Source organism: Labrus bergylta, chromosome 10 (genome assembly GCF_963930695.1).
Source record: "Labrus bergylta chromosome 10, fLabBer1.1, whole genome shotgun sequence".
In the NCBI taxonomy this organism is placed as follows: Eukaryota; Metazoa; Chordata; class Actinopteri; order Labriformes; family Labridae; genus Labrus; species Labrus bergylta.
The window spans coordinates 18,670,908-18,697,301 of NC_089204.1; the positions used below are offsets into that span (position 1 = coordinate 18,670,908).

The window sequence follows — 26,394 nt, forward strand, 5'->3', positions numbered from 1 at the left end:
GATGTCCAAGTGAGGAGGCTGAAGCTGTTGGGGGCTTGGTGCCTTGCTTGAGGGCACCTCATTAGCACTTGGAAGTGAACTGGTGCCACTCCAGTGACCAGACTAACTTCCATACTTTGGTCCTATGTCTTGAACCAGTAACTCTGTTGGTCCCAACCCAAGCATGATTTCCAACCCAAGTCCCTACCGACTGAACTTCTGCCGGCCCTGAAACTATAGGAACTCAAAACTGAATGTGCAGAATGCATATACAGACAAATAACCACACAATCACACTTGGAAAAAATCTATTAAGTATTTATTGTAAGTTGTTACATTTAGATTTCTTTCTCTAGCAGCACTAGTTAAATTACAGATAATCAAGGGCAGTTACCATAGATTAGAGTTTTTCTCTTAATGCAAGATGTCATCTTGTAAACAAAGAGACTGAACCATAGAACAAAATGTACCACAACAGATGACAATGTTGACATAATGGTAACTCTTTTGAGATTAAATAAAAAAAATATCAATAACTGAAAAAAGCATCCTGTTAAAATAAATTAAAAATAATTCAAAACAAATGAAAATATTCACCATATTTCTTTTATGTGACATGGTTACAATTTCAGTAGGACCTGATGTGGTTGCTTTTAATCCACATCAGGTTTACAAAGTCCTTCATGTTTAATATGAAATAGATTATAAAATGGATGATTCAGAGATGACAGAAATAACAGCAAAAAACAAATTGTGTTTAATGGAAAGGAACAATTTGAGTCGAACACAATGTTTCATTTTATAATGATAACTTTGACCTGCTTACATTGAAACAAAAGATAGATAATTTCCAACAATAAAGTACTGTTATATCTTACTCACATGTACAGTCTCATGACCACTGTATCACAAATTAAACCTGTTTTTTTCATTCGTTTAAAAATGTATAGCTAAACTGTTATTTTATCTTCTGAAAGGGTAGTTTTATACCTCATAAATATATGCATTTGCTTGTGGAAAGTTAGTTGAGAAGAGTAATACCACTCTCAAGTCTGTATGATAAATATGAAAGTGGAGCTAGCAGACGGGCAGCTTAGCTTGGCAAGACAAGACAATTCATGTTTAGCTATCTTGGAATAGTCTCAAACTTTACCCCCTTTTAAACAAATATCAACATTTTGTTTTACATTTGTCGCTGTTGTTCATACATGTACATGACAAAATTGAGTGGGTTTTTGATATGAACAGAACCAGGCACGCAGTTTCAACCTACTAGCTAGTACTAGCTAAACAAATTAGCTGTATGGCTGTAGCTTCACAGTAAGCACAGATTCAAGAGTGGTATCAATTTGCTCTTCTAAAACTTAGGAAGAAGATGACTCCACACACCCCTCACATTTTAACTACTGCTTTACTCAGCAAATTTTTGTTATAAATGTTTTAACTAACTTTTATTTTACTCTCCTTGATTAAAATACTGTCACATCTGCATTGCACTATCAAGCAGGGAATTGCCAATGCTAAAATTATTTTTTGTTTCTCGCAATGTAAACGTTTCATAATAAGTAGTTCTGTTAATTTGTACCAGCATTTTCTTGAAGTACAGCTTTACAGTATATTCTTCAAGGTTGGACTTGTAATGGAGACATCTTTCCCCCCTACTGCTACACTTGAAGGTTTTTTTTGCATCTCAGGGCGCTTTTTGATAGCAACCGAGTATCAACAAGTGATGATCAGTTTCCTTTGATAAAATTCAAAGTCATGATGAAAAGCAACCCGATGTTTCTTCAGGCCGACCCTGAGGGTTAGCAACACGGTGCTCTGAGATGTTCAAGGAAGTTGCACAATTTGTTGAACTCATAGGCTTACTCTTTGTGGCTGCTGTTTGATGCTAAGCCTTTAGAGCCCTCATTCTCTATGTGCAGAAAGATAATGGTCTTTAAGGGAATATATTTCACTTGCATATCCTTGTTTACCAGCAGTGACCACTAGGATCAAATTTCCTAGTTTGGTGTCAATGAAATGGTCAGGAACCCAGTCATCATCAAAGCTGTCAAGCAACCAGAAAAACAAAGTTGCTGCTCTGGATTGACCTAACTTCTGATCGGAAAAAAAAGACTGCACCTATCACTGTCTTGGTTAAATTACTCGGCAAGACATGCATGTGGTAGTAAGTAACCAGCCATAGAGTATATTTGTTAATACAAATAGGGTCATTAAGTTATTCTGGCAATTCATAAGACACTCAAAACAAGAATTGAGAACTCATAACCATCAATATTAGTGAAACATACTAGAAGAAAAATATGAACCTCTTAAAAGAGTTTCTGATATTTTTAATTGTCTGCATACTGCAGTACTTGAATACATACTCATACAGTATCGTTTATAGCAAATAACTGAATTATTTCATTTATTTAGCAAAAGCATGCTGAATAGAAAAAATTTCACTTTTTTTAATCGCCTAAAGTGACTGTAAAATTGTTTTTGTTTTCACCCACGGATCATCTGCGATCTATCTACAAAGGCATGACAAAAAAACCCTTGAGGCTTAGGCATCTAAATCAATAAAGAGAAAAGTGATTGCCTAAATCTGTTTCAATCCAACTTCATCCAGTACTTGCACGAGCATAATCACTTTCCTTTGTAGCTTAAACACCCCTCGGAGAGGTTCAAACCAAATAATGAGGGTGACCATTTATGTCGGAGGAAACAAACATCTGTGTGATTTTGCTGTCTCTGCTCCTACTGCTAACAGCATCGTTTGTTTTTACAGGGAGAGGAAGTGAGACAGACAGAGCAAAAAAAGACAGAAAGAGATCTCGAGGTCTGTTTTGAAGCATTAAGAGGCACCAAATCCAACACACAGGGAACACACAAACTAGGTTTCAAATCAACCTTTCTAGAGCCATGATACATTGTGAGGAATAGTTGGATAAATGTATACATCAACCCCTTCTATTCTCACTTCCATATCTGTTCAGGAGCTAAATCGTCTGTAAAAAAATAAGAAAATAAATTATCAAACCCAAAATCGAACCTCAACTAGAAGCTGGAGATGGCTTGCGAGATCGATCTTCTCAGTAACATACTACTGACTTTTCTCCAGTGGAGTATTAAAAAGAAAACCCACTTTTGCTGATGTTTCCTTTATCAATGCTACCATATTAACACAGTGATAGTCTGAATGGACATGGCTACAAAAAGAACAAGAAGAATAGAAAAATAAGTTGCTGTTGTTTGCTGATGACACGGTGCTTTACTTTGAGACTCACATCAGCTTTCACTGACAAACAATGAAAAGATCCTGATAAACTCTTTATGATTTCATGATTTGTGGATTTTTTTTATGAATGACATACTGGTTTTATAATGTGACTTGCTTGTTTGGACAGTGCACATCTCAAATGCAGATACCATTAATGACCCATCTTGTTTCAAGGTTTGCTCCAACTCAGCCCTTCAAAGTCAGACTCTGCAACTTTTTAATTTAGAGATAAAAGTTGTCAAACAAATAACAAATTGTTAAACAGTTAATGCACCTCGGCTAATTTATTCAAAGGTTTTGGTGCTTCAGCCTCACTTGGTCTGGTGAGACCACTCAATTGTTGTGGCTAATGTTGGCAAACTTTAAACAGATGTTATTGACATTACTGAATTTTGCTGACTTTATGATGACTCTATTCTACTTGTGCTATTTTGCACATGTAGCCCATCATCTGCCCTTATCCCCCCCCCCCCCCCCCAACTGTCCGCTGGGGCAACAATAGCCTTTGCTTAACAAAAGTAACGGTGTTGCTGTAAAATTAACCAAAATTAACAATAAAAACTATGACAAATCGATATTGGCCCACATACCTAATTAACATAACAGGCCAAGGCTGGATAAAAAAATGTGTCACAGACAGTCATGATGTGGTTGAGCCTTAAATAAACAATGCTTTCACAACTACTGCACAGGGTCAGCTACTACTGAGAAATTACTTTTTCCCCTCTTAACTGTCAGTTTAATTTCAGTCATCTTTATCATCTTACCAAGACTCCAGCACACAGCAACATAATGTCAGACAACCACACATTTATTTGTTTTCAGAAAGGTTTCTTTTTTTTATCATCACGAAGGCATATACTATTTTCTCTGTATATTACTTGTTATATATATATATAGATTTTATATATATTTATATAGAAACAAAAATAAGCGTACATTTTTGCTGAATAAGATTGAAGAATACCAGCAAAGGGCAATGTAAACCATGGTCCATCTAAACCCGATGAAAGGTGCGGTAGTTCGCCCTTTCCCAACTCACCCACAGTAACAGATTTGCATAGGCAAAATGGGATTAGCCCTTAGACAGTGGATTCCTGAATTCTTTACAGAGATGCAAAATCTAGTTCAGCTCAGCATAATTAAAAACAAACATACATACAAAAAAAAGTGGACTAGGCCAAACTCTCTTTAACCCCTCTGGTCATATACATAGTCTTTTTTTTCTGTGCACATTTTGTTTACAGTGTTAGGCTTCAAGTAGATCTAAAAACAACTTGTAAATTGACAACTAGATGTGAAATAAATTAACCAACATGAGAGGTAGTGAAAAGCCTACAGAGACGTTGTTGTTGTTTTTTTTATACAATGAAAAAAAAAATGTCATTAAGGCCAAAGTTTCTCAAACCTCCTCCAACAAATCAGGACACTTCAGCTCTCAATGTGTTGTATTCTTCAGTCAAATAAAACCAAACCACAGCCATGTTTCAAAACACCCGCTCACTTGGTACCCATGGGATTTTAAAGACAAAAAATCCAAACTCAGTGATGACACTACATCACTTCACATCATTAGCATTGCTTGTAAAATCCACATTTGAAATGCAGTTAATAAAAATAAACAGCTGTGTACCCCCCCTCCCCTCCCCTAGCTATGTAAAAGTCACAATAAGTAAAAAGGAAAGGACTGAAGCAGAAAATCATTCTATCTGCTTTGCCTGTCCTCCCTGTAAAACACTGTTACCTGGGTTTCTGCTGTGTCTGTCCTCCCTGTAAACCCCGGAGAGTGCTAACCGCTTTTAGCACAGCGCAAAGTCTCAGGCCAGCGACAAAACCTGCTGGCTTCTCTGCTCTCACCGGAGACAGTAAGCTTCCCAACATACAGAATATTTAACAAGGTACACACATCTCACAATTTATACATGTAAACTCGGTTTAATTGCACCATGATTTCATTTTCTGGTTCTTGGTGAAACATTCTTGTGTTGATTACTGTATAGACTCAGCAACAAGGAAACATAGCTGTACTGGGTAGTGGAGAAATGTGCCTGATGGAGAGATTTAAGAGTGGCAGGCTTCCTCCTGCTGAGTCAAAAATGACAGAATAGTCGACATACAACTCCTGAAATGCTTTTCTGGAAAATCTCTCCTTCAGTGTCAGAGTTGGTGAATGACCCTGAATCTGTATCTACCACTGAACAACTGAGCACTTGCATGCACAGATCTTCATTACAGCATCTAAGAACTATGAATCAAGTCCTCATGGGTATCAATGTAGTCTAAAGTGAGTACTGTGTTGTGAGATTAAATATATAGTACACTTTCTGCTGGGTGGTTATTGGTTTAGACTTGCTTTCTGGACATTGCAGCATATATTTCATTAACTTAAACAAGAACTTGACTGAAAGCTTCTGTATCAATATGATGAGTTGGTTTAGAACTGGCAGTTTCATCCAGTCAGCATTTAACAGTGAGTGAAAGTAAGTTGGGAGTAAAACGGGGTTGACTCTGTGGACTCTTTCACTTAGGCCTTTTGTAGAGAATTTCTATAGCTTAAAAAAAAAAAAAAAAAAAAGATAAATTTAATTAGTTTCCTTATTTAGTTTCGCTAGTAAACTTTACTAACTAGACATACGATATTGCATTTTCTGACAGGTGTCATGCAAATTCATTTAACAAAATTCAATTCAAAACAAATCTAAGGTAGTGGGACAAAGGTTAAGGTAGACTCCAATCTTTTATTACTAACTACATCCAATTATAATAGTCTGCTAGACATTCTGCATTTTCAAAGGGAATCTAGACCAACTTGGCACATAAACTTCAGGTAGATAAAAGTAAGTGGCAACAATGATGCCCACATTTATCCTTGAGGAGTGGCACTCTTTCGTTGACACTTTTAAGACGCATTAACCACCAAACCAGAAGGTCTGCTAAACATCATGTGGTAGAATACGTATATACTCAGAGGCCTGGTTGATTGAACATGAAAAATAGCATACTGCACTCATGCTCTTTCTACTGCACATCCACAGGCCAGGAACAAAGTTCATGTTCACATCATCATTAAAAAAAGTTCCATTTATATACTTTTATCATTTTTAAATGGGACATTTGGCAAAAACCACAGAAATGTATTTTCAAAAATGTTTCGTTGGGTGTGTTAACTATACCATACACACATACATATAGCAATTATCATCGCATGCTGTCAAAGTCAGATTTAAAAACCGACCAGAGAGTGAGAGGGCTGGCAGTGGGATGGAAGATTAGCATTGCTAGCACAAACATGCTAGCTGCCTGCAGCATGCTTAAACATAGTTAGCCTTGTTGACGAGGCTAGCCTGTAGCATGACTACACAAAATGATTTGCTAGCCCGTAACGTTAGCATGTTAGTATTATTATACCAACCCTCTCCACTAGCTCTAGGAAAAAATCGAGTGTCTTCAGTATGCAGTAGATATCTGTAGAGAAACAGACATGTAACGAAATGGCAGAGACCAGTCACATCTAATATCTTTACACAGCATCTTTGACATCATGTTTGGCACCCGGGTCACATATCTCCAGATTGATATTGGACATCCCAGTCCAACGACTGTCAAGTTACCTGCAGCATCCAAAGCTAAAGCCTTACAGGCAAAGGCCAGGGCCCAAAAGCCCTTTAATAACACCAGTGCCTGCTGAATCTGCTTATTTCTTTATGCAAAATCAGCTTTCCCACAAAGTTCAATTCACTTTTCCAACACTTAAAAGGTAAAACCTCTGTTCTACGCAATCATTTTAAAATGTAGATGACTTTGCTCGGTCAATGTTGGTTTGTTTATGGTTATTTTGTCCAGCTGGTTTTCTCTCCTCCCCCCCCCCCCCACCCCACACACACACACACACACACACACACATACACACACACATTGGGCACCTGTGCTTGTCAGGCTGTGATGGTCTGAGTTGGAGGGAGGGGAAAAAAGATGGGATGTAGGGATCATTGGACAAACTGTGGTTGCTCTCCAGAAAAAAAACTCAAAGCAGCCCTTGTGCTGCCTTTTCTTACATGTAAAGGCATTGTGATTTTCTCAGCGGAGAGATTTCTTTGTTTGAAAGTTCATGAGTAACACATGTAGCTGCCCAACCACAATTCTAGCCCTTACTTCTCCCAGTTAAAGAATCCTAAAGAAGGAAAGTGCTTCTACTGACAGATGGACGGATAGATGGACATCTGGATGGACGCATGTGTAGGTGCTGCTGCGACTGCCTTCGCTGTAGGAGCCTCCATGTCTCCTCAATAAAAAATGCAGTAAGCTCTAAATTGGCAGAGGTGTACTTTTTCCCTTCACTGAACATAGACAGCCAGAAAGACAGGTCACCTGTCCTAATACATCTCAATATTCAAAAACGGTTGCAGTCCGCGGCTTACATCGTCAAGCTACTGTAGAGAGAGAGAGAGTTTCATGCAGAGCCAGTGCTTCTACAGGAACAATGGGCAAAAGATGCCCTAACTCCCACCAACATCTTGGTGTGTTCAGACAGAAAAAGAAATAAAACACATCCGAGGAATGGGACAAGATAAAAAAAAAAAAAAACGATATGAAAGAATGAGTAAAGAAAGAGAATATTAAAGTAAAGGACAAAGTATGAGGTCTAAATATTACAGTACAGGAACAGTTAGCATGTCTTTTCCGTCTCTCTCTCTTTTCGTCCCCAGCATCTGAGGAGTCGATGTCCACAGTTAACTAACAGCTCTCCATCATGTTGGCAGCTTCAACCAACGGGCCCACACGTGAGTTGGCCAGTCAGCCTTAACAAACATCACAAACTGCTAGCAAAACAATCACTGGCCAGCATTAATGGTCTCAAACTGACCAATAACCAACCAGCAAAGGCCGACCTGGCACCAGTGGAGAACTGGATAGAAATTGCTTAAAAAAAAACAAAAAACAAAAAACAAAACCAAAAACAAATCAGCTATCTTGGATGTAATTCAGTCTCTTCATCAAAAAAAACAAAAAACAGGGAGAGATTTTCAAACCCAACTTCTGGCACCATAGTAGTATTTGAAGTTTAAGTAGTAGTCTCGTTGGCGTACGATGGCGATGACAGAGGTCAGATGGGTCTAGGTGTCGAGGCAGGCGCGCCTCCTGTTGGCCAGGAGGTCTCTGTAAACGGTGGAGTTGAGGAAACGGGGGAAGGAGTCGCGGTGCATCAGGGTGTAGATCTGGAACTGGGCCTCCTCGTACATCAGGTTACTGGGCTCTGCCAGGGTCAGGTTTATTCCTTCTCTGACCCGTGAATCGAGACTCACCTGGTGGAGGAAAACGAGTTTATTTCTTGAACCCCAGAGGCTTTTTTTTTTTTTTAAAAGGGTTTCTACAATCCAGTGGCTTTATAAAGATATTACACAGACTCTTAAGGAAGACACAGTTCTACTTCATACAGTTGGAAGCAATGTTGCTGATCCCTACTCTTCCCAACATGACCAATGGGCAGGTTTAGACCAACATTAGGGCTTTGCTTTTGCCTTTCACATACAGCCGGAGTGTTTTTTTTGGTCATTTCAAACTTTGTGATAAGTGGACCTGTCACGCTGTTACAACATGGGGGTAACATTAGTGCTAACCAGGTTTGTGGTTAAATTCATCTCAAAGGTGTAATAATGCAACAGATACATCATTGATTCCCAAAATGTGGGTTGCGACCTCATGCTGAGCCCTAAAGGTACTAAGGAGGGGATGGAGAAGTCCCATTCAAATGTTGACTAGAAGTTTTAAGATGTCCTGAATGAATGTGGATGGGGTATTCCTTCGTCCTGCCTTGACTGTGTACAGTGTATGTACTATGTATGTATATAAAAGATTGAGAGTTAGTTAGTGTTTGAGTGTGTGATTGAGACTCTTTGTTTGCTTTACCATCTTTGTAATGCACAGCTTACATGTTTGTAATATTACACCGAGAGACACACAGTATGACTCAAGACAGTGCTCATCTCCAACATTAAGTACTTTTTCTCCAGAAAATAGTTTTGTGTGTTGGTAACGTGCAGCACACAGAACCTGGTGTACGCAGCTCATTAATGAAGTTGATTCACTCTGTGAAGGACGTGCCTGTTTGTTTAGCTCGTCTCTATCGTCATTCCTGCTATGTATTTCTCAATTGGCTGAACAGCAGAGTGAAATGAGTAAAAGACATTCATGCTCTGCTGAAGTAAAACCACTGCACATAAATTGCCTTTATTTTGAAGGGGAAAGAGGTCACAGGAAACACTGCTTATATTACTTAATTCAGCATTATGGTTTCACTTGGTTTTCTCTCTATTTTATTTTGTCTCCGTAGAGTAATGTTAGTGAGATTTTTAAAGGGTTCGTCTGAGCACAGGTGGTGCCAAAAAGTTTATCCACTAAACTTCTGATTCTCTACGAGTGTGGTGTCAGTAGGATGTCAACAGCTTTCATAACACAGCAACAAATGCAAATGTTTTGGTCATATTCAAACATTCAGACTCAACTACTTACAGGCCACATGGAGACTTCCTCTCGATGGAAACACAAAGTAAGAGCCTACAGCAGAGTAGCTTTGACATGATCTACTCTAAATCAGTGGTTCTCAACTGGTGGGTCAGGACCCAGAGGTGGGTCACGGAGCCATTTTCATTGGGTCATCAATGTGTGCCTGGAAAAAAACATGTTTAAAAAGTCTGTTAAGCGCTTTTTAAACATGTTTTTTTTTTTCAGTTTCTTTCTTCTGTCACAAGTTTTGTAACACCAGGGGGTCGAAACGTACAGTTTTTCAGTCAATAGATCTGATTGGTCCAAAAATATCAGCAATTTTGGTCGTGATTTTTCAAGGACCTGAGACTAGACAATTTGAGAACCACTGCTCTAAATGACAGTCATAGCACACTAGGTAAAAATACATTTTTAGTTTTTGCTCTAATTTCTGGTGGTACATAGAAACGGTACCTCTTTGGGTGATAATATGGACACGTAGTCTTCATATATGATCCTCGCCTTCTCCTCCACCACGGTGGGATTTGTCTCCTTTTTCAGCTCTTCACAGGCCAACCAGAAAAGCAGGTTGTCCTCGCTGTACTCCGAGCGCAGGAACTCCTGGAAGACCTCCCGGCCCTCCAACGAGCGCAGCATCATCTCAAAGCTCCGCGCCCACGACAGCACCTCTTCGAGACTTGGGTATCTGCAGACAGACGTTAAATAATAAATACAAAGTGTGTGTGGAACTGACACACAATGATCCAGACATGAACATGTAAGACTGAGCGGATGATGGCTCTACTTACTGTTCTTCTGTTGCTTCAATACTATCCATCTTGGTGCAGGTCTGTCGCTCACTCCTCTCAAGTCTGTCTTCATTCCTCGATTGAAGACAAAAATTATAATTTTAATACTCGCCAAAAAAAACAAAACACTTGACATGTTTCTTGACTTTAGATACATTTGAGTTATCATTAGATTCACTGAAATACGCTGAGATGATGTGGTTGTGTTTCTGCATTTCCAGATCGGAGTTAAAGTTTGTTATAAAAATCTATGCAAGCTTGGAAGTCCCTTTTTGTGTCCATGTGTTCAACTATTGCAATTCTAGATTGTTTGAGAAACGCTTAAAGCGTTTACCACCACACGCAGCCTGCCAGGTGTGGTCAAGAAATGAAAGTATGTTTGATTTCCAGCTGTGCATGCAATGAAATCTCTAAATCAGCAAACTTTGATTCTTGAAAATTACGATTAGGAAACACATTTTGTTTTTTTAAAGATATTTATTGCCCACTTTTGTCTTTATTGGATAGGACAGCTGAAGTGGGGCAGGAAATGTTAAGAGAAGACAGTGGTGGATGAAATACAGCAAAGGGCCGAGGTCGGAGCCTTTGTACATGGGGCACATGGCATAACCACTAGGCTATCCAGCGCTCCAGGAAACCCATTTTGAATGAAAATAAAATAACAGAGCTACAGTTCACACCATTATTTAAACACTTGAAACGCATATGTAGCCGCTGTGTCTATCGGAGCTCAGTCACACTTGCAGAGGCCACAATGCAACACACACTGATAGGTCTATTTTTGTCCCAGCATGGAAGATCTTTCCTTCCTCTTTCTGTCTCTTGTCAAAGTCCCCATTGTGTAGCGGTAATGGGCTAAGCTAGTTGCAGCCCCCCGGCCTCCTCACAATACAGCTAAATATACAGGCTGTTCTTCACAGCTGTTTTGCATGTGATGTGTGGATGGAAATAGAAGGCACCCCGACTAGATAAGGGCCCTGTGTAAGGGCGAGTGAGGAGGGAGTTGGGGGAGGGGAGGGGGTTAGAAAGTACAGAAGAAAGAAAAACGAAGAGAGGATAAAAACAAAAAAAACATTAAAAGACCAGTTTTTCATGACACAACCTTTCTAGTCTCAAAAACTTAAACGCACTGAGAAGTCAGTGATTTTCTTCTAGAATAAACTTTCACTGAAAAGGAAAATTATTCCTCCTAGCCTTAACACTTAGATAAATAAACATTTTTTTTAAAAGGTACTGAAGATTACAGGCCCATTCCGGCTATTTGACACCAGCTTTTGACTGGAAAACACACAGCGGAGTCACAGAGCTCACTCACTCTGAGCCCAGTCCACAAGCTGCCACCACTTCAGATGAAGTGGTGTGAAAGAAGCTGCACATTCACCATTCACTGCCTGAAAACAATGTTTCATTCACCCCTCTCTCCCTGCAGTGAGAGTGCAGCAGCAGGGAGGAAGCTGCAGGAGCCCCACAGCACTTACTGAGTTCGGTGCCTTGCTCAGGGGTAATAAGGAGTTTGTTACCCTCAGTAAAATCTAAAGGTTTAATGACACTCAATCACTTGTTGTTCAGTTAACTGTGAGTACTTTAGTTTACAATTTTCAGGTTAAAAAGGTTTGTTATGAAGCTAAAACTCATAATCTTAATCATTATCATCAAATCTGGCTGTTCATTATTCTCCTCCATGCATACAAGAAAAGCCAGCCTGGTTTTTTTCCACCACTAAGCGAGAAAACAAATCATTTATTTGGTTCACATAGTGGAGAGAGTTGCTAACTTTTTTTGACCGTTTTTTTTATCGACTTCATTCTACTTCTATTTTGGTTGCGATGAGGCTCCTTTTTATTCTCGGGAGGTCAATACATTCACATGTTTTTTTTATTTTTTTTTATAGATTTGGTAGTGCTTTTGTTTTTGTTTGGAGATCTGTTAGTAATGACAGTCTCGATTTAAAACGTGGTCAGTGAATGTGGGATTGACAGAGCTGACTGTTGGATGGTAGAGGGGGCTGGCAAGGGGATCAGTTTTCTGTGGAGGAACCGTAGAGGAAGAAGGGGAGTCAGCTGTGTTGATGGCTTCATGTGTTGATAGTCAGTTAGGTGGAGTGTACTGCACTGTGCGCTGGATGTTTGTAGTTAGCAACTGAGAGCCCACTCAGTTTGGATGAAGTCCGTCCATTTTAAAAAGAGAGCGGCGGTTCCAGAACAGATTCAAATTGTCAATAAAAGCCACGTTTGTGAGCCCTGCATGTGGACTGCAGCCAGTGGTAGAGGTTGGGGTCTCGGCTGAAACGAGCTGCGGTGGAGCGCAGCGGATCCGGAGATGAAAATGGATTTACCAGTTCGCTTTAAGATCTTAGAAAGTTGGATAAAGTACTCAGGTACAGTTCAGACTGTTGATGGGATGTGTTGTTAATGCCCATGTGAGAAAAAGGTGAGTATTGGTGGTGGGAAGAGAGGGCAGAACGCTCCAGAGATTTCTTCAAAATGACGGGGACAGTAGCAGCAGGGAGGCAGAGAGTGCTGGCATCGAAAAAAACGGATATTCCTTATCATGGAGTCGCAGATTATCCGAGTGGCTTGGTGCTGACCTTGGAGGACCGTGCATTTCCAGGAGACATTCCAGCGGAGTGGGCTCACTGGCTGAGGCGATGCGGTCTTGACAGGTGAATGCTGTGGTGAGGGGGTACCATTCCTGTACCGGCTGCAGGTGAGGGAGTCTATTAACGCCTGCATTCAAGGTGGAAGGAGGAGAGCCTCCAACGTTTGTTTGCTCTGCTGTTCTACGTTGGACCAGACAGCTGCTCGGTCTGGTGGCCGCACCAGCGACGGGTGGAGAGGAGGCCACAGAGGATGCAGAGGAGACCGCCACCGTGGTTGGAGAGGATGCAGAGGCTGCATCAGCTGTTGCAGAGGATGTTGCAGCAGCCGAGGCGTCAGGAGGACAGGAGGCAGTGACAGTTGCATCAGAGGCATACTGTGCGGACTTTGTGGGGGCTCAGACAGAACCAGAGTACGTCCCACCAGCCTCACCTGGATCATCTGGGACCTCATCCTGCATCGCCGAGTAGTGATTAGTAAGGAGAAGCAGTGGGAGAGACCTGGACAGTCTCGCCCCTTTCTTGGGCACTACCTCCGTCCATGACACACAAGGGTTTGGGGTCAAGCAGAAGGAGGATCAAGGGCACACAGGATCCCCCAGCAAGGTAGCTGAGATGCCAGGATCCCCTTAGACTGAGAAGCTGCCATGTTGATGTAGCTAGAAAGCATGGTATCTTTCTTCTGCCACTCCTCAGAAAGCCTGCAGATGTCCTCTTTAAGGTTGTTAACATCTCTTTTTTTGTGCACGAGTGTCAGTCAGCATTCACAGCAAACAGTCTTCATGTTGCCGATGTGAGAGTAGCAGAGATGTTGTGAGCAGTCCTGCTGACATGTGACCTCACATGCTAAAAACAACTAGCTGGTGCTTGCGGCCGTTGGAGATTAACAGCCTCTAGTTGGTTCAAAATGTAATGTAACTAGGTTAAAACAACTAAATACAATACCGATCAGTCAGAGGTGGTCAAGTTCATTTCAGAACGAGTGAGCGAATAGATCAGGAACAAGTATAACACAAGTAAACAATTTGTTCACTTTAAAGTCAGTTTTTTGTTATGAAGTTTGAAGGGGGGGCTGGCACGGACGTTGGTTCGGCTGAATGCCGTGAGTGCTGAGTATAGAACTATAAAGTAGAGTTAAGAATAGTATATGTTAGTGATAACCCCCCGACGAGTTGTCCATTATAAGGAATTAATGGACGATATGGAGGCCTGAACCATATATATCAAAAGTTAATGGACACTCATGTGACACATGGGCCAATCAGAATCGAGCATTCACCCCGACCAAAGTATAACAGACCAGGAGCGTAATATTTTACCGTATGTATCAGTATAATGGCATTGCATACCATGATGTAGTACACTATAGTATAGTACAATATCTAATAGTTCATAAAGGCAGGCATAGTTTAACAGATATTGATCATTTATTGCAGTGCAGTATTTTCTTACCAGAGACACTTGCAGCAGCCGCACCAGCAGAGGCAGCAGGTGTTGGGTCGGGGCTGTCCAGGGGCCTGGGGAGGGGCCTCGATGTGTGCCGCCTGCCTTTTTCTCATCTCCACTCCACTCACACTGCGGGGCTTCACAAAGGACACACACCACATAAACACAATAAACACCCTATAAATAGAATAACAATAAAAGAGAAAGTGTTGTTTCATATTTTGACAACATGTCTGCATTGCGACCAACCAGCAATAGATATCTTTAGAGTGGGGGGGGATAAAAAACTGTGTTGCTTAATGTATAGTGTGTGTGGGTTTGTTTGCGAGAGAGAGAGATACAGATGAAGCGAGAGAGAGAGAGTGAGAGCACTTAAGCAGGACAGAAAGGATTCCCTTCCTTGTACGGTACGAAGGTTTCTGGCATCAGGCCAAGTCTTTCACTTGGCTCAGACAGACAGACACTACATACACAAACACACACACTCACAAACACATTTCAACGAGTTCAAGAGACACAGGCAAGGCAAGGCAAGTTTATTTATGTAATATAGCACATTTCAGCAACAAGGCAACTCAAAGTGCACAGACACCACAAGCATCATGTGCGGAATAAGGTTCCATCAGAGTATAGCAGCATTAAACTGTCACAACATGACAAATCTGATGACGTCATGAAAATAAACTCAAAATACAAAAAAAAAAAAACGTGTTGTACAGTAGCAGGGTCCACATGGTCATGTTTCAATATGTTTGTTTTGTCTGACAAACGATCTACAACTTGAGAGTGTCTGATGGACTGTGATATAAAACATTTTGCATTGTTGCTCCATGTTTTATATCACAGTCCAACATTAGCAAAGTCATTCAGCTACTAACCTCTGCCATGTAGTTTGAACACTTTCACCCTCATGAGTGTTGCTCCTCGAGCATTATATATGATGACAGAGACAAAGTTCTTTTTGTAATTAGATTTTTAAAAAACAATCTCAGTTGCTTCTTAGATTAAGAAACTTGGGTATGTAAGCTGAATTGTTTGCCCTAAGTGTTCTATCACCAGTTTTGCAAAGGCCGTGACACACCATGAATGAAACCTCGGAGAAGCCAATCAGAGAGATTCCACTCACCGATCGCCGATGCCGATTCAGCATGTCGAATCGGCCAAAAAAAAAAAGCAGACAGGGTGGGGGGGGATGGGCGACGGAGCCGGACACACCGCAAAAACTAGGGCGACAACAGCTCACCTACAGTCCATCTAGGACCAACAGCCGACGATCTCCTGAGTGTGTCGGGGCTTTAAGACTTTCAAGATCTATTTCTATGAGACTGCCTCACTGCTCGGGCATTATTTAACATCATCTGCAAGTCACGACAGTGTGCTTCCTCACCATTGCAGAGTCACACTCGGGTCGTTATGGACTCTCTCTGTGCCAGTCATCGCCTGGGGTATTCCTTTGGACTTCAGAGATACTTTGAAGGTGACTGTGCCTGAGGCTTCAGCCTTTTCAGGTAGAGCGAGTGTGAAGAGCCACTTTAACGTCACACATCAGCCCTGATAGCACTCTTCAACTTTTAAGACTACTCTAAATAGAAAATAAAAAAACACCCTCTTAGAAAACCACTCTAATGCCTGCAACAAGAACTTACAATAAGATTTTTTTCATCTTTCTTTCAGGTGGAACATAATACTTGGTGGGCATATTAGAAGAAGAAAGAAAAAAAAGGCCAGAAAAAAAGCCTCCTTCAGCTGCAAAGTTAGCTCAAATAATAAAACATCCTGACAGGTAGTCAACCACTAAACAATGTATCAGGTAACCACAAGACAATCGGCTACGAACAAGACGTCCTGACAGAAAGAGTTCTTTAATTGTGACCATGTAGAGAAGAAAATAATAAATAAAGAGTTAGCTTCACAATGTGGGTCTTTAAGCTTAATATCACATGAGAATCACATCATGTAGAAACCAGTTATTAACAGGAGTCTTACCTGTGACGTCATGCTTCAAATGAAACTCCTTGAAATTGCCTACAACTTCAAATCTAAGTCCAAGTATCGACAAAGTAGACTTCTCTTTTCTTCACATTCACACATGCATTCTGCTTCACAGATGGCACATGTGCAGGTGAGGCTAAGACAAACTGCCTGCCCATTATGTAAATGTCGCCCTCTGGCCAGTGAAGTGGCCGTCAGTTATTCAGCTACCACGCAGTGTCTGTGGCACGCTAGATGCAAACGACAGCAAGGACACAGCTTTGTTCTGAAGTTGGAAGGAGCAGATCGCATTGACAGGACATGCAAATACAGAGCGGAAAGGCAAATATGCCAACATGATTGGAAAAAAAAAAAAAATGGATGAGGAAGACGGTTGTGTTGTAAATATTGAAAAGGGGTGTTTGTTTTTTCCAAGATTTAGATGTGTTGAAGATACAGTTTTTCTCCTTTTCACCAAGAATGAGGATAATATCAAGAAGACAACTGACTTAGTGGCAAACATGGGATCAACTTAGCATCTTTCTTTCTTATTCTGCCCCATCCTTTTTTAAATCAGGTAGTAAACCATAGTCAAATCGTAGCAGTTACAGTAATGGTGTGCCACTTTAGTGCATTTATGAATCATTTGACACATGTCTGCACATATTTAGGCTTTAAAGCATCGTCTTTCAGTCAGCGTGACATCAATGAGCATCAGAAGTGTTAAAATAGTTGCTCTTCGTAGCAGAGATGATTGGGGCTTCTTAATCTGATAAACTGGGCTTTACTGGTAGTGTAAAAGCACTGGGCTAGAATATGCAAACCAAGGGAATGTCCAGAAACCTTAAATAGAAAATGAGCTATGTTGCTTTAGCTACTTTGACTTTTATGGATTTACAACTGGTAACGAAAGTGACTTTTTTTTTTTTTTTCCTATCTCTTGATCTAAAATGTGTAAATAAAAGTTGGGGACTATAACTTTATCTTGGATACATTACTCCTCCTTCAGATAACAAAATGACACAATCATATCAGACAGAAGTCAAACTTACCATGAATTAGCGAGTTCCTAAACACTGGTTACACAGAGCGGTCATGGCATGAGGTAATACGTTGCTGGATGAGAGCAGGCTGGTCGACGGAGTGACTTGCTGCTGGACTGTCTGTTTGGCTGATGGTCTGGCTGTTTCTGCTCACTAGAGATGTGGGTATCTTCTTTTCACCACGGTGAACAGGGGTTACTGGTTTCACCATCCCTGTCCGACAGGCACAGAAAAGGGGTAGTTGACAGCCGAGGTGAAAATGTAACTTCCTCCTGTTTTCTGTTTCCTTATTTCACTTGCAGGCAACTCCTAGGCGTCCTTTGATTTTGGAGAAAAAGGGTCATCGATGGACTTGAGAGCACATGGAGCAGTGATGGTACAGCAGCTGAAAAAGATGAAAAGACAGGCCTCACAGTCAAACAAAGTAACTAAATCATGAAGGCTAAATAAATAAACAAAGTTACCTTTCTTTGGTGACAACTGTTTGGATATCTATAGCTCCTATCAGGCTGATTTTACGACAGAATCATGGAATTTGAGAATGAAAATGGAACCAACTATAAAACGCGACAAGTTGTGGAATTTGCTGAAATGTGGGTGTGACATATGAAATAAAAATGAAGGATTTTCTCCACCAATCTAAGAGTTTTTGACAGCACCTGCGCTAAATGAACAGATAAAACTATGTTAAGAGTCTCCGCCATTGTTGGCCGCTGCAGCTCCCATCAGCCTGTCCGTGTGTGACCTGCTTTCACCTCTAGCAGGGCAAGTCTCCTCCACACAGAGAGACATGGCGACGAGGCAATCTGAGACTTCAAAAAGTCATCAAAAAAAAAAAAAAAACATTAAGAAAAATGCAACGCTACGCCCTAAGAACAATCTCTGAACCACTTCTATGAGTACCTTTCTGTATGTTTTATCAGCGTTGGTTTGACTGGACCTGCAAGAAAACATGCGATGACCACGTGCAATGAAATGCTCTTATTAAAAAAGAGGCAGTGTGCCGGCTTATCACTACAGTAAACTCTCTTGTGCAAACACATCAGCAGGTGCAAGACGGGGAGTTACGTTGAGGTCGTTGTGGCTATGTGCAGAATCAGATATTCTTCTTGGAAACAATGAAGTTACGTCCGTTTGAGGTGAAGTTCTGTAAACAAGGTGTGTCATGTGACAAAATGTGGTTACATCGTAAAAATGGATTACAACAAGCATTATCACCCGTTATCACAGTGTCAAGCGGTGATGTACGTCATGCGCAGTTACTTTCCAGTTGAGTGACCATCTTGTCTTCATATAGCTTTCCCACACGTGTTTGATGACTTCATGTGAGGGATCAACTCAGTCTATCGCTCTCAACAGATCGAAGATAGATCTAACAAAGATATCGGCCAATATACCGTCCTCAGATTTTTTTTTTTGCGCTTCCAAATATTGGTATTGGTAGTTAAAATGCAACCTGTAGACTTTTAAAAGTGCACTATGCAGTTTCATGATACAGCGAAAGTACAGAATAGGCAGAGCGACTTCAGCGAAATACTTTTGGTCACTCTGTAGGAAGTCTGGAGGCAAAGGGGAGCGGCGGAGTAAGTTAAAGAGAAAATCTTGAGTTTCCTTTTTGAAAACCTTGAGTTTCCACCGACCCCATTTATCGATACATTTAATTTATCGCCCAGCCCTACTTGGCAAAGAAAACTATCACCTCACGTTTTGGTCTGTAGATGTCCTGAAATTCTCCTTGTTAAATACAACAGGTTATTTCCCCGCCTCCTCTGAAAATATATTTGTACGTATCCATTATTCATGTGGGGGTGTGTCTTCATGTTCTGTTGAAATCTTCTGTTTTGTCTTAAGATGCTACTGTAGAGATAATTGATAGCAGAAGCTCTCTGAACCCCGATCAAATAATGCTCACAGTTCATTATAACGACATATATTAGGTAATGTTATGAGTAAAGGTTATATCAGTCAGGCTCCATTCAGTTAATGTTAACAATTTGACAACTTCCTCTTCTCACTCTCCGACCTTTCACCTGGTGTTTCTCATTTTCCCATGAAGACAGGAAACCACATGCCAACGTTGACTTGGATGACTTTGGATTTCTCTCTATTAGAACTAGGGGCGGGAATGGCAGGGTGACATACGATGCAATATTATGTATGTGACCCAAGATAACAATAATATCACATTACAGCAATTCTGAGATCATTAATACAGCAGGTGGCAAAAAAAAACATGATATGATTAACTACAGAATAAGCATTCCTCTAAAAGGTCAAAGTGCAGGATTAAGGCCTGTATCCAATGACAGCATTTTTTTTGTACTGGTAGCGCCTGTTTTCAAAACAAAACCGATGTAGTTTAACGTAGTTAACTTGTCACCCTTGTCGTCAGCAGTTTTTTTGCCGCTGTGCCCATATCACTCTCTGTGAAATGCTTTTCAAACTCTCAAAACAGCACCACGCTCATCATGGTAAACTTCTCCCTCGCGGACCAATCAAAATCAAGAAGGGGCGGGACTTTTATCAACAAGGAGACGCAAGCCAGACTCGTCTTTTAAAGTATACAATTTCCAGGACTAGAGCTGCTGCTGATGCCAGGACACAAGTCCTTTTCATCCTTTTCATGTTTTCTTGGTGATATTTCTTTGAATTAAAGCAAATACCATGCAGACAGAGTTATCAAAACACACCTAACGGACATTACAGAGGGAAGTAGAAGTTAACTTTAGCGCTCTGAAAAGGAGGTTTCGGGAACTGCCGGCGCAAAAAGCACAGTCTGCGGAAAGAGGTCCTGAAAGTACTTTTTCACCACAATTTGGAGTCAACTTCACCTCTTATCATGCTTCATCGCCAACTACCATTCAAGTTACCCTCATTCATGTCATAAACGCCACTGAGAAGAGTCATGAAGTGGCGACTTGGTGAGTCAAATTGCGAGGAAAATCTGTTTAGAGTACCTTTTTTTTTTTTTCTCTTCTCAAAATATCGATATTATTGGCATTACAATATATTTCTGTATAAATACAGTATATACTGAAAGTCCCACCCCTTGTTTAAAACTTACTTAAAACATCTGGGATGGTTTAAAAAAAACAGAGTCAGCGTCATATAGTTTAAATTATGTTAAGACTATTTATTTGAAAATAATACCTTTCTTTAAACCTGAAGATGTTTCCATATGCTCTGGGGAAAGAGGACCATTTGGGATGTATTTAAATCAAACCTTTTGTAACTGTATTATCGCTTAATAAACAAGAAACATGAAGCGATCATGAAATGAATAATTCGATACAGTCGTGCTGCAGAAGTTCAAAACATCCCGAAACACAAAATGCAAACGGAAATGAGACATCTGAAACGAGCTAAGGGATGTAGTCTAAAGTAATTCAGGAAATGAACCTTTAGAGAGTCATTGACTCATGATGCTGCTGTCATTACCTGAAGATTAAGCTGAAACACTTTCTTGACAACACATTGGTTAATCAGGTGACGTTGAGCCTTAAGGCCTCGGCGCCTCCTCCTGATGCTGCATGTTTTTATGTAGGAGCGACTGTTCCAACAACTTGCTTACTCATATCAGCAGCTTAGAAGTATTCACATGTTGACCTCGGCACTGGAGACTCTTTATGTGATGCACTATCACTAAATCTGTTCTAAGGTTGTGACTTGAAAATAGCAAGTAAGACACATTAAAAAAGAGCGACTGAACAGAGAAAAGATTGTATCATTACATGTCATATTTAAAATGTAGTATACTATGGAAGCCCTAAGTGGACATGCATGAAAACGTGTAATCTCCAGCAGATTTCTCAAGACCTGAACTTATTCTTTGTGTCATTCTGGTCTAATAACACTGGGGTTCCTATCTTAATGAACTGATTTAATTATCTTGAGACAACTAAGCTTATTTTCTTGTGGTAACGACATCAAACTAAAACAACAGGCTGGTCAGTGTGATAGGCCAGACCACAACATGCTACGCTGCCATTACGCACACTGAGGAGTTCAGTTAAGCCCCCCCCCCCCGTGCTTTTTCAGCCCTGGGAACACTGGTCAAATGAGTCGAGATTTAGAAAACAACCTGAAATAGCTCATTATCAGGGGAACACACCGAGAATAGAGTTTACTGATGCATGTCTGCTTAGGGCTTCCCTTGAGTTATAAAAGCTACATTAAAGGGGACATATTATGAAAAATCCATTTTACTATGTTTTTGAACATATATTTGTGTAACCTGAGTGTCTACCGACCCACAAAATGTGAAATAAACCAATCCAGTCCTTTGTTTGTGGTCTGCATAAGTCTTACAACACAGAGAAAAATGCTCTGTTTCTAATGTGTTCTCCTTGTGACATCACAGTGGGATTCTGGTTAAAAAAAAAAAAAAAAAAAAAAAAAAAAAAAATCCCCTCCCCTCTCTTGGTATCTCCATACATGGACTCCACCCCCAGCCTAGAGCAACATTTTTGCGCAGGTCCGCCATTTTTATTCTCACTAGCAGAAGAGGGATGTCTCCTGGGAAAAGTCAGGGGGCGGGATCATTGCATTTAAAGAGACACACACACCAAAACGGAGCGTTCTGAGAGAGCTGGTTTATACAGGGTCACAAACCTCCTCTGGTGCTTGATTCATGTTATATTTTGACCAAAGCACAGCACAGATGTTTCATTTAGACTGTTTGAAAAGGTAGAAAAGGGGTATAATATGTCCTCATTCTGTTATTATGTTCCTTTTAAGCCACATCTGAATTTAAAATATAAAATGTTTTTTGGCTAAAACCAGTGAGACAACTCGCACACATTTAGACCTCACATACCTTCCTTAGGACAACTCGCTGCCTCACTTTTATTCTGGATTACACTACAATGCTCCACACTCAAACAGAATTTCTGTGTCTTGTTTGATACTTGTTAGATCGACTGTAAAATCAGGTATTAAAGTTATCTTTCCGAGGAAACATAAAAATCCATTCATGTCGGTTTAAACTGGTTTGAACACGGTCCAGCAAAAACCTATAAAGAAGTTAGTTTAAAAAGGGAGACAGAGATTTGTGTTGTTGTATTAAGTGACCTTCACATGAGTCCGAAGTCCACAGAGTAACTTCAACTATTCCCTACCTGAAAAAATAAATCAATAAGCTAACAATTTAGAAATGCAACAAATAGTTATTTTCAATAGATCTTGTTATTATTTCCTAAACAAGTTGAATCCATAAAATGTTGAATTTTGTTTGAAATGACAATGTTTTTAATCCATGTATTCCAGAATCAATGGGCACGTCCTCAAATATCCTATTCTCTCCAAAAATCTATATTGATCATAATTTTTTTAGAAGAAAACAGAGATATTTAAATTGAAGACACTTGATTTTTATTTCTTAATAAATAAATCCAAGTGTTGAATCATTTATCAATAGAGTTGGTAATAAATCACCTGATCCATTATCTGATCTATACAGGGCAGACGTGCTTGATGAGCTTATGGTGCCTGTCTGCGTCTGTGCATAGAAGAATGTGTCTATAAATAATATGGTCAAATGGCAGAACAATAATGTGGAACTATTTGTTTTTTAAACAGACAACTTCTCAATTGATCAAGTATTTGTTCTTCAAGTATACTTTTTGGGATTGTTGGTCTTGACTTGAGAAAGGACTCTTTTTTTTTTTGCCTGATATTTTATGGACTAAACATCAATTGATTGATAGTTGATTAGAAATGAGAGTCATCATTGTGTTCATCCCCATCGTACAATTATTGATTTACAATCATTAAAATCGTTTTTGTAGTACAAACAAATGTGCATTAAAAAAATAGGAAGATAATAGGAAGTGTACAGTTTGACTGACAGTCATATCACTACATTTAGAGATCATGTAAGTGTTGCTGAACTCTTTGTCTTCTCCCACTGCAGAGTGCAGAAGTTTAAAGACACATCTCTCCAGTGTAACACATCTCCACCCTACAAGCAAATAACATCAGAGTCAGATATGCTGATAAGACAGACGGCGTATAAGGAAAAAACTCCCTTGATGAGTAATAGAAGAAGAATAAGAAGCGTAAAAAAAAAAAAAAAAAAAAAAGCTGAATGAGATGAATCAGGAAGTGTGTGAGGATGTAGTGGCAACATAACCTGGACTACTCGACTGCTCTGACTCAACACACTCAAGGGAAACTGCAGAGTGGGTGCCCTCCAAGCATGATTTCTTGACAGCGGGGAAGAAAAGCGTGTTAATAAGTCGAGGCAGTGTTAAAAAAAAGAAGAGTCAGGCTGACAGGATAGTTCATGGTGGTGCATATAACACATGCACTTTGCAGCTCTGTGACTGTTGCATCTGCCAGAAGGCCTGTGCATATCTTCAGATACGAAGTGGGCAGGATCATCGGACCCCAGTGCTCTAGCTCTTTGCTGGCTAACTGCTGGGGCTGGCTGTTTTTGCACGGGTTTCTCCTGCAGCTGCCCCGAAAACATCTAAGCCAAGCCGCTGCAGCAGGTCACAGCACGCCGGGAAGAAGAGGAGATCCCCTCCCAGGTGACACCGCGAGGCTGACACCTACATCCGAGAGGTGACTACACCGTGCTGCTTTGTCGTAAACCCAAATCCCTCACAAATCAAACACCACCCACTTTTCTTTTTTTTTTTTTTACTTGCTAGCGTTAGCCGACAAGCCCGAGATCCGCTATCTCTCGCAGCAGAGAGAGAGAGGAGGAGGAGGAGGAGGAGGAGGAGGAGGAGGTGGCAGCTGAGCAGCGAGCAGCTAGCGCCGTGCTAACGCCAGCTAGCCTGCCCGTGTTGGAAGCGTTAGCACAGGAAAAACAAATCAGCGTCTTACCCCTTTTTTGTTGGGCTGTCAGCATCCTAGGGCGAAAGGTGTGAGAACGCAGTGTTCCGATGTTTGTTTAATGACATCGTATATGGGAATCCTGCGGTGTAATGTCCATCGCCGCTGTTTTTCTGCCATCCGCCCCACTTCAGCACCGAACGCCGCCGAGCCCCTGGATGCACTGCGCAGGCGCGCTGCCACCGGTGCTCTGTTGGCTGCAGTCGGTGAGAAGATGACACTGCTGAGGCTCAACATACAGAGTCTATAATGAACACAGCGTCAAATGACATCTACGCTTCAAAACACAAGATATTCACGTGAACATTCCGGATGTTATTAATTTATTACTTTAACTAAATGCAGCAAATCACAATGTAATCAAAAAGTAAGAGGAAGAGGACCACCGTGGGCTTGTGATGCAGCCTTGATGGCCACTATTTATACCAGAGAAAACAGAAAGTATTAGCTGAGTCTTGGTGTATTATATCTCTCCTCATGATAAATCTAAACATAAATTAACCTGTATGTTTCATTACAATATAATCTTATCCTCCTTTCCCTTCATGAGCAGAAAAATCTAAACTTCCACTGAAATGATTTGCTCCATGACAGTTACACCGGCAGTATAATATCATTTTCACTGGGGTGATAATCACTTCACAGGTCTCAGTTTGACACCTGGCCTGTGTTAAGAGCAAGGGAAATGTTCAAAAGGGAAACAAACACGCTGAGGAGACAGCTTGTTATAAAACATTTTCCTGCCAATTTCCAAATGAGCATTTTGTCTGAAGTGAAGCGACAGTACATGTGTGCTTTAAGCTGCAGCAAAAACTAGATGTATATTTGAAACCAAAATGCCCCAAATGATGAATAATTGCAACTGGTTAATTTCTCTTTGTAAACCAAAGGTGAAGAGGACTATCTTTCCCTGTCTTTATTACGCTTTACTTGAAGCCTATACAGTCACATGTGCCATATGTTGATTTGAGACCACATTTTCAAGATATATTGAAAAGACAAGACATTATTGGTGAAACTTTAAATCAATACTTTTATTCTTTTTAGAGATTGTTTCAGTCAGTCATGAGCATGAAACATCTCCTCCAGTGAGCCTCAGTGGTGATGGCTGCTGTCTGTATATTTTCCTGCCGTTAACACAGGGGGGCACCAAAACTCTGCTCTCCCAATCTGTCACTTCCCCACACACACTCAACCTCAAACATAAACACACACACACACACACAGGAAAAACAATCTGTTGCAGCAATGAAAATCTTTGTTCAAATTTGCATCATCAAGTAACAGCTCAACATGCATCTCCTGTATTGGTGCTCGTTGAATAATTTATTCAGGCTGATTTGTACATGGAAGTAGATGTATAAAGTGAGCAAACTGAAATGTATGTATTCATTTCATCTACCTTCATCTTTATGCAACCATATATTATATTGAAAGAGGTTCAACAGAGAGAAGCGAAACGTGTGTATGTTCTGTGTTGGCTCATCAGATCTGAAGTGGCTTGGATCAACTCCTGTTTTCTTTGTGAGCTTTGCATGTGAAAAGGTCAAGAACAACCTAAGCACGACTCTGCTAGAGAGAAATGGTGGGAATATATTAAGCGGTCACTATGCTCTCCAGCAAATCAGCTTAATGGATGGTCAGGTATAGCTTTGAAAATACTGTTTGAAACAGCAGAATTTGGGGAGCTGCTTCTGGTTATTTCTGTAACTTTCCACAACAGAGAATCTCAAATATGCATCCAGTTAAAGCAAGGTTAGTTGTGCAAAGGTGCAATACTGCAAATAAGCCAGTGTTTTCTCTTTATCACTCATCAATCTTGGCTTGAAAACTTACATTTACTTGTCCTTTTTCCCCCAACTATTACTACGCCTTTACTCGCTTTGTGACATCTCGCTGGCAGTGAAGCTATTTGAAACTGTGATAAGAAAAAAACTAAACCTTTTAATGCCACCCCAA

General features: G+C 40.5%; 1 protein-coding gene across 1 annotated transcript; it reads right to left on the reverse strand.

Annotated features, from left to right (window-relative positions):
- Positions 1-281: 281 nt before the first annotated feature.
- Positions 282-24,577, reverse strand: rgs17 (regulator of G protein signaling 17). The gene is made up of 6 exons (XM_020643073.3): positions 24,427-24,577; positions 17,605-17,980; positions 14,588-14,718; positions 10,540-10,614; positions 10,205-10,436; positions 282-8,550 (listed from the first exon to the last, which is right to left on the reverse strand). Exons 2-6 carry the CDS (start codon positions 17,605-17,607, stop codon positions 8,362-8,364), a joined length of 630 nt encoding a protein of 209 aa, XP_020498729.1. The 5' UTR covers positions 17,608-17,980; positions 24,427-24,577; the 3' UTR covers positions 282-8,361.
- Positions 24,578-26,394: the final 1,817 nt, after the last annotated feature.

Bases quoted from the DNA above. Each gene is read 5' to 3' on its own strand.
- rgs17 (XM_020643073.3), bottom strand. The intron at 10,615-14,587 runs GTAAGAAAATAC...TCTTCAATCGAG, and splicing joins GGCTGCTGCAAGTGTCTCTG to GAATGAAGACAGACTTGAGA. The intron at 8,551-10,204 runs GTACCGTTTCTA...TTCCTCCACCAG, and splicing joins CCATATTATCACCCAAAGAG to GTGAGTCTCGATTCACGGGT.